Source organism: Corvus moneduloides, chromosome 23, assembly GCF_009650955.1.
Source record: "Corvus moneduloides isolate bCorMon1 chromosome 23, bCorMon1.pri, whole genome shotgun sequence".
NCBI classification, from domain to species: Eukaryota; Metazoa; Chordata; class Aves; order Passeriformes; family Corvidae; genus Corvus; species Corvus moneduloides.
This window is the reverse complement of record NC_045498.1, coordinates 6,873,021-6,884,584: the sequence shown is the minus strand read 5'-3', so window position 1 is coordinate 6,884,584 and position 11,564 is coordinate 6,873,021. Positions and strand designations below refer to the sequence as shown.

Genomic DNA, 11,564 nt, shown 5'->3' with positions numbered 1-11,564 from the left:
ATCACAAGGTAACGAGCTGAAAACAGCCGGGAAAATAAACCCAGGGCTCCATGTGGGAGCCCCGCTGGCATCAGCAAAACTTTCCATGGAAATTGGTGGCACTCGGGGACAAAGCTTCACCCCTGGGACACACGGGGAGGACACGCCTTGTCCCCGCATCCTCTGGCTGCTGTTTGGTCACCCAGGGGACCCGAGTCGTGTTGATGGACGGGATGCTGGTGTTCCCTACGGGAATGGGTTTTTATGGGATGCAAAAGAGGCGGTATCCCAGAGCCGGGGTGTGATGCCCATCCCGGGAAGCCGCGGTCCCACAGCCATCCCTGCCGCCACGGCGCTGCCCGTCCCCGTCCCTGCGTGTCCCTCCGGTGCGTATTTTTCTTGGCAGTCCCCGGGCAGGAATGTTTCCCGCTGCCGAGCGAAAGTGGAGGCAGGAATTGCTGGAATAGCGACAGGCTGAGTAACAGCGCTAACTTTATTCTCCCAAACAAAGGGCAGTGTCCCGGCGCCCCGGGCTGGTCCCGCTCCCGGCCGGGCGGGGGCCGGGGCTGGGGAGCGCGGGCAGCGCCGGGAGCGCCGCCGCCACCGCGGGGGTCCCTGCCCCGAATTCCTGCCCTGGAGACCCCCCCGTGCCCGGCTCCCACCACAACCCCCTCTGCTGCCCCCGCCAGCCAAAAGCGCAGGAGCAAAGAGAGGTTGAGAAACAGCGCAGGAAGGCTGCGGTTCCCCTCCGAGACTTTGAAGCAGCTTCCCAGGGCTTTTCCCTCTGCAGGTGTATCCCCAGCCTATCTCCTAGGATTTTGGGGGGCTACGAGCCTGGCGCGGACATCAAATAGCCCTGAGCGCCCCGTGCCGCTCCCACACCCGCGGGGTGCTGCAGGTGGGGTGCTGCTGCAGGTGGGGTGCTGCAGATGGGGTGCTGCTGCAGATGGGGTGCTGCAGATGGGGTGCTGCAGATGGGGTGCTGCTGCAGATGGGGTGCTATAATGGGGTGCTGCTGCAGATGGGGTGCTGCAGACGGGGTGCTGCAGATGGGGTGCTGATCTCCCGTCTGCCCCTGCCCGGGGTGATTCCTCGCTGTGGAAGGGGATCCCCTCGTCAGAGCCCACAAGCCCCGCGGGCTGTGGCAGCACCTCCTGCTCGGAGGAGGGTCCAGACCCCGGAGACCATCCCCCGGAACCCAGCCCCGGGCTGGGTGCTTCCCTGCAATCAAATCACGGATTTGGTCGGAGCAGGATCCGTCCCCGCGAGCGGCCTTGGTGCCAGGGCCGGCCTTGGCTGCAGGGCTCGGGCAAGGCAGCGCTTTCCAAAGCAAATATTTGTCCAGCGCAACAACACGTGGGAAAGAGCAGGAGGATTTGCTTCCCCGGCTCCAGGGGGAGGTTCCCAGGGAGCTGGACTCGGCCGTGGGGGTTCAGCTGTGCCCTGACCTGTCACTGAGCTGAGCTGCTCAGGCTGTGAACCTCTTTATGCTCTGTGGGTTTGCACAAAACGGGTTTTAATTTGCAGCCCAGAATGGGAATCACTCTTGGATGGACTCAGAAAATCCCTCTGGGCACGAGGGAAGGGTGTTCAGAGAGAGATGGGGCCTGGCTCTGCCCTGCTGTCTGTGCTAAAGGATCTCAAAGCTCCCATGGCCCCCAAAGACCCCAAATCTACCCCAAAATCCTCCCGGTGTGTGAAGCTGAGCAGGGTTGTGCACTGGCAGCCCCGAGGTGTCAGACATCGGATGCTGGATGTCCCTTCCTCAAGGGAGCCATCGTCCCCCCCAGCCCCTCACCTCCACGGTGACAATGCTGGGCTTGGGGGATCCCACCCACCATTTAACTTCCCCGGGATTCACATCCCGAGGCTTTTCCCTGTGTCCGTGGTACCTTCCAGCACCTTTTCCCATCGCTTTTAAAGTGAGACCATCCAGCACTGGAAATCTCTGCTGCCCTGCCACTCCCAGGGCACTGAGACGGGCCGGACGCTGCTCCGGCCACCGCCCAGCTCCGGAGGGTTCCCCACCCGCCCAGGATTTACTGGAAATGCCGTAGGAAACAGGGAGGGACCCCGTGCAAAAGGCCAAGCTGAGGCACCGGCAATGAGCCCTCGGGATGCCCAGGGACGCCCAGCAGCCCCCGAACCCCCCCAGCTCCTTCTGCTCGAGCCTTGGCAGAGGGCAACTGAGTCTGGAGCACCGAGGGTCAGCGCTAATTGGGAATTAAGGCACGGAAAGCCCCGGGGTGAAGCCAAGTTAATGGCCTGGCTGCTCCCACCGAGGCACCAGTGCCTGGTGTGAGCTCTTCCTCCTCTTCCTCTTCCTCTCCAAGAAGCATCAGCTGTAAGGTCAAGCTGTGGGCCCTGCCTGTGATCCCGCTGGGATTTAAATCCCCGTGTGCTTGATTGCATTCACCCCTCTGCCCGTGCACCGGGGGACCACAGAGAGTCTGGCAGCTGCCAAAACCTGGGGGTACCCGGTGCCTCTCTCAGGGAACCCCGCCCCGTCCAGCGAGGGCAGGACCCCAGGGCAGGACGGCTGGAATCCGGTTCTCATGGCTGTCCCCATGGATGCTGGCACGTCCCAAGCACGTTGTTCCCTCCGTGCCCTGCCGGGGCTGATGCGGGTGAGCCAGGGCTTCCCCAGAGCTTCTCCATAACGGGAGCTGCTCCCGGCCCCTCTTCCCTCCTGCTCCTCTCCATAAGAGGCGAGACGGGGAGAGCCGAGAGGAGCCTGTGCTTGGCTTTGCTCCACGGATTCCTTTCCTGCCTGTCACCGACCGATTTAGTGCCCAGCGTCAGCCCGGCCGCGCGTCAGCCGTGCCGGGGCCGGCGGGTGGGCGCGGGGCTGGCACAGCCCGGGGACATCGCTGGGACTCGACGGTGGCACTCACGGTGCCCGGGGGTCCCGCGGGGGTCCCGCGGGGGGTGGTGGGCACAGGGCAGAGCCCGGGGTTGTTTCAACCCAAGCAGGCCGGGGGTCCTGGTGTCCCTCATCCCGTGGCACAGGGAAGGTGCTGCGGGTGCACGGGGGGAGGAGTGGGGAGAGAAAGAAGGGGTGGGGGTGGCTGTTCCTTTCCCTTTTCCCTTTTCCTTCCTTCCTTCCTTCCTTCCTTCGCTCAGTGTGATCCTTGCCCTGGGATCGCTCAAACCCCCCAACCCCCCATTTTTAGCTCTTCCAAATGAACTTTGGCGGTTGAGCAAAACCCACCTGCAAACAACAGAGGGTTGGAAGAATTTCGGGTTTTTTTCCCTTAACTGCCCAGCTCCCACAGTGGTGGCAGTGGGTGAACTGTGGCTCGGGACACCGAGGGCTCGGTGCCACCCACATGCAGCCAGGTGGAACTGGGACATGTGGAAACTGCCTCTGCACCCCCAGCCCTGGAAGGGGAACCCCAAAAGCCCAAATTTGTCAGTTTTGAGGATTATGCTGCTGCAATTTCTAAGAAATCCTCACCTGCACCCCAGTGAGTGGAGCCCAGGGATCTCTGGATGCTCCCCAGGGAAGGGCTGCGAGCAATAACTGGATCTTTTGGCAATTAATCTCGTTAAACCCCTTAATGAACCGTGATCAGGTTACAGGGCTCCCGTCATCTCGGATTGCTGGGGATTAGCAGGGACAGGGAATGCAGTAGGCAGGGGAGGGGGTGTCCCCGAGCGTCTGCTCTGGGCATCCCTGCTGCAGGGTTGGGAGTTGGGCTTAATCTCTACCTATTCCATTTTGTATATCCGATTTCACTTATTTATTATAAATTACAGATATCAGGGTTGCAGGGGGACTCTGTCCCACTCCCCCAGCGTGAGATGGGACAGCAAGCAAGGCAAAACCACTCACCAGCACCTTGCCCTTTGCTGTGCATGTCATGGAGCTATTTTGGGGACCATTCCTCACTGCACTGCCCTTCCCAGGACTTGCCAATCCACAGATTTGGCTGCCATGGGTGTAGGGAAGCCCTGGTGCTGTAGGGAAAGGGCAGGTGCAGGTCCTGGGGTGCTTGGGATCAGCTCTGGGGAGCAGCAGGAGGATAATTCCCCTCTGTTGGGGACACAGTCCTTGCAGGAGACGCCGGATCCTGCCCAGGCAGGGACCATGGAGCACCTGTGGGCTTTGGGAAGGAGCAGCTGTGGCACGGGCAGAGGCGTGTGATCGGATTAGGGCAGCCAGGGCTGAAAATAGAGACACTGCTCCGTGATGGGAAACCCAGGAGCGATCCAGCCAGCCCTGGGATGGAGGTGACAGGCAGGGATACCTGAACCCTGGAAAATTAGGGCTTGGACAGTCCTGGCTGTGCCCAGCTCCAGCCCGGCCTTCCTGGAAGAGAAAGGCCTTAAGAACCCACGTCTCCAAACCCACAGTTGGCAGCATTAATTACCCTGTTTCCCTTAAAGGATTCCTTTAAAAAAGGGCTCAGATGCCGGGACAAATCTGTTCTGAACACCCAAGTGCTTGGAAAAGGGGTGTGGTGTTGCAGGATCCCCGTGGGAAGGGGGATGAGGCTGACCAAGCCATTTTCAGCTGTTCCTCACCCAAAAGCAGAGGGGCTGTGGGGGAACACCACAGTGCAGCTGTGCCAGCGAGGACGGGCACCAGACCGAGCCCATCCCAGCTCTGCCAGGCCGTGGCGGGCACAGGGCAGGACCCCAGGAGAGGTGGCAGATCAGCCTGGAGCTGGGGCACCCACCAGGCTCACTCGGACCCCACGGCACAGCTTTGCATCCTGGCCCAACCCTGCCCTCATCCTCCTGCCAGGACAGGGGCACGGCACCATGCACAGGGTGCCACTCCTCCCTCAGGGATCTCCTGGGATCCCACTCCACGTGCGGCTTCCACGGTCAGAATCAGCCGGGATGAGAGCAGGGGAGCCGCGTGCTGTGCTGGGGCATCCCGGCGTGGGCACCGGCACTCGGGCTGGGCGTCAGGAGTAAGCAGGGCAGGAATTAGGCACATTAACTTGCAGGGCAAAACAACCCGATTGCCAAGGTTTAACGAGATCAGTGACTTAAAGAGCTTTAGTGGGGAAGAGAGAAGTGGACCAAGAGGAGCTTAACACAGTAAGGCGAGCACAGAGCACCCAGGTGCCACAGGAAGGGGCTTCTGAGACCTGGCAGCTCCCCAAAGCCAGAGCAAGACCCCTGGAGCTCTGGGGCAGGGGGGGATGGGGTGGTGGGGACGAGGTGCCCACCTTCAGGCCCTGGGCAGCATCCCCCACCTGGCAGGCACAGGGGGACGGGACTGGAAATAAGGGATTTATGGGCTTTTCTCAGCACATCTGAACCGGGGTGAAGCGCAAGGCTGCTCATCCCAGGGGCTGAGGGAGTGGGAAGCTGGAAATACCCGCGGCTCAGAAGGAGGCAGAAACGCGGCCAGGTGTGTTCCCAGGTGCGGGTCACAGTCCCAGCCCCTGCAGCCCCCTGCGGACATCGACTGCCCTGGTCAAGGAACAGAAGGAGAAAAAATCCCTGTGGGGGGACTTCCAGCTCCCGCAGAAGGCTCGTGGGGAGCCCAGACTCAGCTGCTGGAAGGGCTAAATTAGAGGCCAGGGGGCCAGGTCCCCCGCTCGCCGCACTTTGGGGCTGTAATCGCCTCTCACAGGAGGAGAGGTTGGAGCGGGACCGGTCCCGCCGTCCCGGGGCGGCTCCGGCGGCTCCCGCAGCGCCCTCTCGTGACCGCACCGGCGGCGCCTCCGGCTCCTGGCCCTGTCCCCTGTCCCCTGTCTCAGTCCCCTGTCCCAGTCCTCTGTCCCCTGTCCCTGTCCCCTGTCCCCTGTCCCCTGTCCCCTGTCTCACTCTCCTGTCCCCTGTCTCAGTCCCCTGTCCCAGACCTCTGTCCCCTGTCCCTGTCCCCTGTCCCTGTCCCCTGTCTCAGTCCCCTGTCTCAGTCCCCTGTCCCAGTCCTCTGTCCCCTGTCCCTGTCCCCTGTCCCCTGTCCCCTGTCTCAGTCCCCTGTCTCAGTCCCCTGTCCCAGTCCTCTGTCCCCTGTCCCTGTCCCCTGTCCCCTGTCCCCTGTCTCAGTCCCCTGTCTCAGTCCCCTGTCCCAGACCTCTGTCCCCTGTCCCTGTCCCAGTCCCTGTCCCTGTCCCAGTCCCTCGTCCCTTGTCCCTTGTCCCCTGTCCCTTGTCCCTTGTCCCCTGTCCCTGTCCCTTGTCCCCTGTCCCTTGTCCCCTGTCCCACTCCCCTGTCCCTGTCCCAGTTCCCTGTCCCCTCAGTCCCCTGTCCCTGTCCCAGTCCCTTGTCCCAGTCCCTTGTCCCAGTCTCCTGTCCCAGTCCCCTGTCCCCTGTCCCAGTCCCCTGTCCCTTGTCCCCTGTCCCCTGTCCCAGTCCCCTGTCCCCTGTCCCAGTCCCCTGTCCCTTGTCCCCTGTCCCCTGTCCCCGTCCTCTGTCCCTGTCCCAGTCCCTGTCCCAGTCCCCTGTCCCAGTCCCCTGTCCCAGTCCCCTGTCCCTTGTCCCCTGTCCCCAACGCTCTGGCACTGTCCCTGTCCGACCCTCTCCATCGCCCTCGCCCCATCCCTTTACCACCCTTCATCAGTTTTGCACTAACCCTGTCCCCTCTCCATCACCCTCCCGCTGTCCCTGTCCCCTCTCCATCATTCTGCACTGTCTCTGTCGCCCTCCATCACTCTTGTACCATCCCTGTCTCTCTTCCATCACCTCCCCGCTGTCCCTGTTCTGCTCCATCCCACTCCCACTGTCCCTGTCCTCCCCTCCATCATTCCCACGTGGTCTCTGTCCCTTCTCCATCACCCGTCCACTCTCACTGTCCCCTCTCCATCACCCTCCCACATTCCCTGCCTTCTCCCTCCCTCTCACATCAACTTCTCAGAGTCATTTCAGCCATTTCAGAGCCCATTTCAGTCTCTGTGGCCCGTGGGTGGCTGTGCCCTGTCACCCCCCTCACACCAACTCACTTCATCAGGTCCAGCCCGGAGGAATTAGTGGTGGAAAGGGGAGAAGCTGGGCTTAGGTATTAACATGCCACATTAATTTTATTTTTCCCAGAAAGTCTGTAACAGAATAATCCCATAAACCCAACAAGTGTCAGTGTTTATGTAACAGAGCCTGGCAGGAGGGCAGGGAGGCAGCGGGGTTACGTAAAGCCCTGTGCTCCCGAGCCTGGGGTTTCTCCTGAAGCCACCGAGGGGTCTGGCTCCTGCCCTGTCCTTGTGCTGCAGCTGCTCTGGGTTTCCCCTCCCCTGATCTGTGCCCCGAGCAGCCCCAGGACCCCCCGGCAATGACGGTGGCAGCTGGAGCTCCCTGTGGCTCGCGGAGATCCAGGATGTGCTGGCTGCTCCCACCGTGTCATGGAACTCCGGGGCCAGCTTTTATTTCCTTTTCATTCCTGCTCCTGAAACGGGGATCACTTCTCACTCCAGCACCAGCCTGGGGAGCTGCTGTTACTCCTCCAGTCCAAAATCCAGGCCCAGGCATGGCCACAGCTGCCCTCCCCACCCTCCCTGGTGCAGCTTAGCTGCCCTTGCTGCTCCTCCAGCCGGACAGAGGGACATCCCACTGCCCTGGGAGATGGAGATGGATGTGCCACTGCGTTTCCACATCCTCTGAAATCCTGAGCGTGGCATTCCCCGGGTACCTGGGGCACACAGGTATCCTCCTTTCAGCTCTTTGCAGGGTGGTGAGGAGCCTTGGGCTCTCCCTGCCCTTCCACCGACCCTCCTGATCTCATCAGCCTCCCCTATCCTGGAGGAAAATGGGAATAAGCATGTGAGTTTTAATGGATGTCAGGTTCCAGCTGAAGATACCCCAGGAATGCAAAGTGGGATGAGACTGTATCCTCACTGAGACTGAAGGGTGGGGAGGAACAATCACACAGAGGGATTTTTAATGATTTTGGTCTTTCTGGTTCAATGGAGTTGATTTATTATAAATTTAAAGTCTTTCCGTGCCTTTCCTCTAAGTCGGCTCTGCCCTAATCAGGTCAAAAGCTGATTTGCAAATAATCACCAGAGAAAGGGAAAAAATCGAGGGATTTAAGCCCAAGCTGTGCATTTCATACTATTAATTGAAAGCCAGGAGAGATAATGTGTCTCTTCTCCTGGCTGAGACCCCTAAGCTGCTCTTAGCAGCAAACACCCCACTCGGCTCTGGGAATCACCTTCCAGCTGGGATAACACATGGGAAAACCTCCCTGGGACAGAGGAAGTGAAAGAGCAGGAACTGGGGAGCACTGGGAGGTGTCAGAGCATTCACAGCCCCGCACGGGGCAGCACGAAACCAAGAACTGTTCGAAAACTGGGATTAATGGGGAAAGGGCAGAGTTCTTGAGTGTGGGGCTGTAAAGGCAGGATGGGAGCTTAAATATTTCTCTGCCACCTATTTTCTGCAGATATTTATGTGCACGTTGTGCCTTGATTGTCACCTTATGTATTTCAGGACAGACCATGTCTGTAGGTGTATATATATATATATATATATATATATATATATGTACGTATGTGGTGCCAGCCAGAGACCCCGGACACCCACAGTGACATCCTGCTGCAGGAATTCTGAACATATTTTTCCACATCTCCCCACACACTCAGAGGAGGCAAGAGCTCGATAATCAGGGAAATCCACGCTGGTATTAATTACATGCCATTACCGGGGCTTATTTGCTAATCCCCATTCTAATCACCCTCCCGGTTATAGTTCAACCAGCACCTCAGGACACCGCATGTAATGAATAAAATATATATCAAAGTTTATTCCAGAGCACGGGCAGCACGGCGCGGGCAGCGCAGCCAGGGTTACACAACAGACCTGCTGTCACACCAGCGGAGGCGCGGCACATTCAGACGTCAGTGAAATCCCCCCCCACCCCAGCCCAAACCCGGTGTTTCGGGTTTTTTAAATTAAAATAAATAAATAAACAAATAAATAAATAAATAAATAACGGGGGGACTTATGGTTTTCCAGGGGGATTCATGCAGCTTCTGGGGAAAGCCACTGCGGAAGCTTGGCACGGCGAAGCGAGAGCTGGTGGCTCAGGTGAGGGACGGTCACCCCGGGGACGGCGGCGGTGTCCGGAGAAGGAGCGGGGTCACGGGGGCTTCGCCAGCTGAACCTCTGCAATTCCCGGCAGGGACGGGCTGATTCCACCAGGTCCGAGCCATCCGTCCTGAGGCCGGCTCAGTGGGACAGCGGTGGGGACAGCGATGGGGACAGCGGTGCCAGGGCCCTGCACAGGCTTTCAGTCCGGAGAGAGATCCTTCATCCCGGAGAGGGATCCTTCATCCCGAGCCCGTCTCCGCCTCCTCGTGCCTTCCTGCCAGCCCGCAGCGAACGGCTCTGCCACCAGGTGACATTGGGTGTCCCCAAGGACGCTTGCGGGAAGCGCCGGGAGCGCTCGAGTGTCCCTGCTCGGTCACCAGAGCAGTCCCGAAACTCCGGCTCGGCGGCAGGTGAGCAGTGCCGGCGGATCACGAGTCCCGGCCCTTCCCGCTGTGTCCCCGCGCAGGCCGGAGCCCCAGTCGCTGGCCAGGGACGGTGGAGCTGCGGTGGCCCCGAGCCCGCTCGATTCCCCGCTGAGGATTGCAGGGGGCACGTCAGCGCTGCCCCGTGAGCCACAGTCCCGCCAGTGCCCCGCTGCCCCAAGGGCCGGGTCCCCTCCTGGGGGCCGTGCGGCTCAGACGGGGAAGGGGCCCTGCCCCAGAGCGGCTGCCCTGAACCTGCTGCCTTCAGGAGGGAGGCGACCCCAGACCGGGCTGGGGGTGCTGGCAGCGGATTCCTCTATAAGCGCCCCCAAATCTGGCAAGATCCTCCAGGGATCCCAGACGCTGAAGGGTCTCCCAACCCCATGGAGGTTCCCAGAACCTGCTGGGTCCCCCAGCCTCATTGTGTCCCCCCCAGTCTGCCAGTTCAGTGCACACCTGCACCCTGACCCTGCAGGGTCCTTCAAGCACCACAACCCTCAGGGATGCTCCCCCCACCAAATTCCTCAGGGCACCCCAAGGTCCCCAGACCCTGCTGGGTCCCCTGGAGTGCCCTAATACCACAGGGTCCCCTATGGAACCCCAAATACCCCAGAGTCTCCCCCCATCAGACCCTTCAGGCCACTGCTGGGGTCCCCAGACCCTGCTGGGTACCCCCACCCCACAGAGTCCCTGAGACCCTGCAGGATCTCCCTGGCACCCTCAAGGATGCTTAAGCCCTTGCAACCCACTGGGTCCCATCCCACTGGACCCGTCAGACCACTCCCAAGGTCCCCAGACCCCGCCAAGTGCCCCAGACATCCCCCACCCTGCAGGATCCCTCTGGGACCCCTAAATCCCATCGGATTCCCCAGACCCTGCTGGGTCCCCTCACCCCATAGAGTCCCCTGGACCCTTCACATTCTGCAGAATTCAACTGTAACCCTCAAACCCACCGGTTCCCAACCCACCAGACTCCTCTAAAGGACCCCAGACCTCGTTGGGTTACCCCACACCAGGTGGTCCCCCAGATCCTGCAGGGTCTCCCAGGCCCCTCACACTCAACAAGGTGCCCCCCACCCCAGGACTCCCAAACCCACCAGGTCCCGTCCCATCAGACTCCCCAGGACTCCCTGAACAACCCCGGGCTCTACTGGATCCCCCCACAGCACGGGGTCCCACAGCTCCATCAGTGAGCCCAACAAGGAGTCCCTCCACTCTCAGAGCCCCCAAATCCCCCGGGTCCCCCCGATCAAACCCCGTCAAGTACCCCAGACCCCCCCAACTCCCCAAACCTCCCGTGGCCCCACCGTTTAGACTTCCCAAGACCCCTTGAAGGACTGGATCTCCCCCCACCACGGGGTCCCCCAGATCCTGCAGGGTCCCCCAGACCCACCGAGGTGTCCCCCACTTTCAGAACCCCCCGGGTCCCCACCCATCAAACCCCCTCGAGCACCCCAGACCCCTCCGGCTCCCCGGCAGCCCCAGCCCCGCTCCCCCGCCGCTCTCCCTAGGCGGAGCTGCGGGCGGCGGAGGGCAGGCGGCGCACGGGGGTGCCCGCGGCGGCCCCGCGGGTGCGCGCAGGGGCCCAGGGGACGCAGCTGCGGAGGGCGCGGGCGGCCGCGAGGAGCGCGCCGGGCCGGGGGCGCGGGCGGCGGCGCAGCCCCTTCTGCAGCCGCTGGCTCTGCGCTGCCAGGGCCAGCTGCGCCTGGGCCACGCCGGCCCCGAGCCGGCCCAGGGTCTCCGCGCGGGCGGCCAGGCGCAGCTCGGCGTGCAGGAGAGCGCAGTGCACCTGCCGCACCCGCCCCTCCAGCTCGGCCGCCGCCCGCCGCCGCCCCTCCGCCGCCACCAGCCTCCGCCGCGCCGCCGCCAGCTCCAGCGCGCCCGGGCCGCCGCTCTTGCTGTCGCTGCCGCCGCCGCCGGGGCCGCCGCGGGACGGGCGCTGCGCGTCGCCGCCGCTGGGGCTCGGGGGTGCCGGTGCCGCCGCTGCTGCAGCCATGGGAGCGGGAGCGGCGGCGGAGGGATGCGGCGGGGATATATAGCCCGGGGGCGGTGCTGGCGGCGGCGGCTCGGCCCCGACGGGGGCGGCTCCGGCACGGGCTCCGCACCGGCACGGGGGAAAGGTGTGGGGGACACGCGACTCCGGACCGGGACGGCACGGCCCGGAGCTCGGTATGGGCC

The 11,564-nt window shown here is 62.2% G+C and overlaps 1 protein-coding gene across 1 annotated transcript; it reads right to left on the bottom strand.

Moving 5' to 3' along the window:
• Positions 1-8,650: 8,650 nt before the first annotated feature.
• On the bottom strand, positions 8,651-11,422 carry TRNP1 (TMF1 regulated nuclear protein 1). The gene has a single exon (XM_032132240.1). The coding sequence runs from the start codon at positions 11,380-11,382 to the stop codon at positions 10,894-10,896; it is 489 nt and encodes a 162-aa protein (XP_031988131.1). The 5' UTR covers positions 11,383-11,422; the 3' UTR covers positions 8,651-10,893.
• Positions 11,423-11,564: the final 142 nt, after the last annotated feature.

Bases quoted from the DNA above. Each gene is read 5' to 3' on its own strand.
- TRNP1 (XM_032132240.1), bottom strand. From the start codon at position 11,382: ATGGCTGCAGCAGCGGCGGCACCGGCACCCCCGAGCCCCAGCGGCGGC.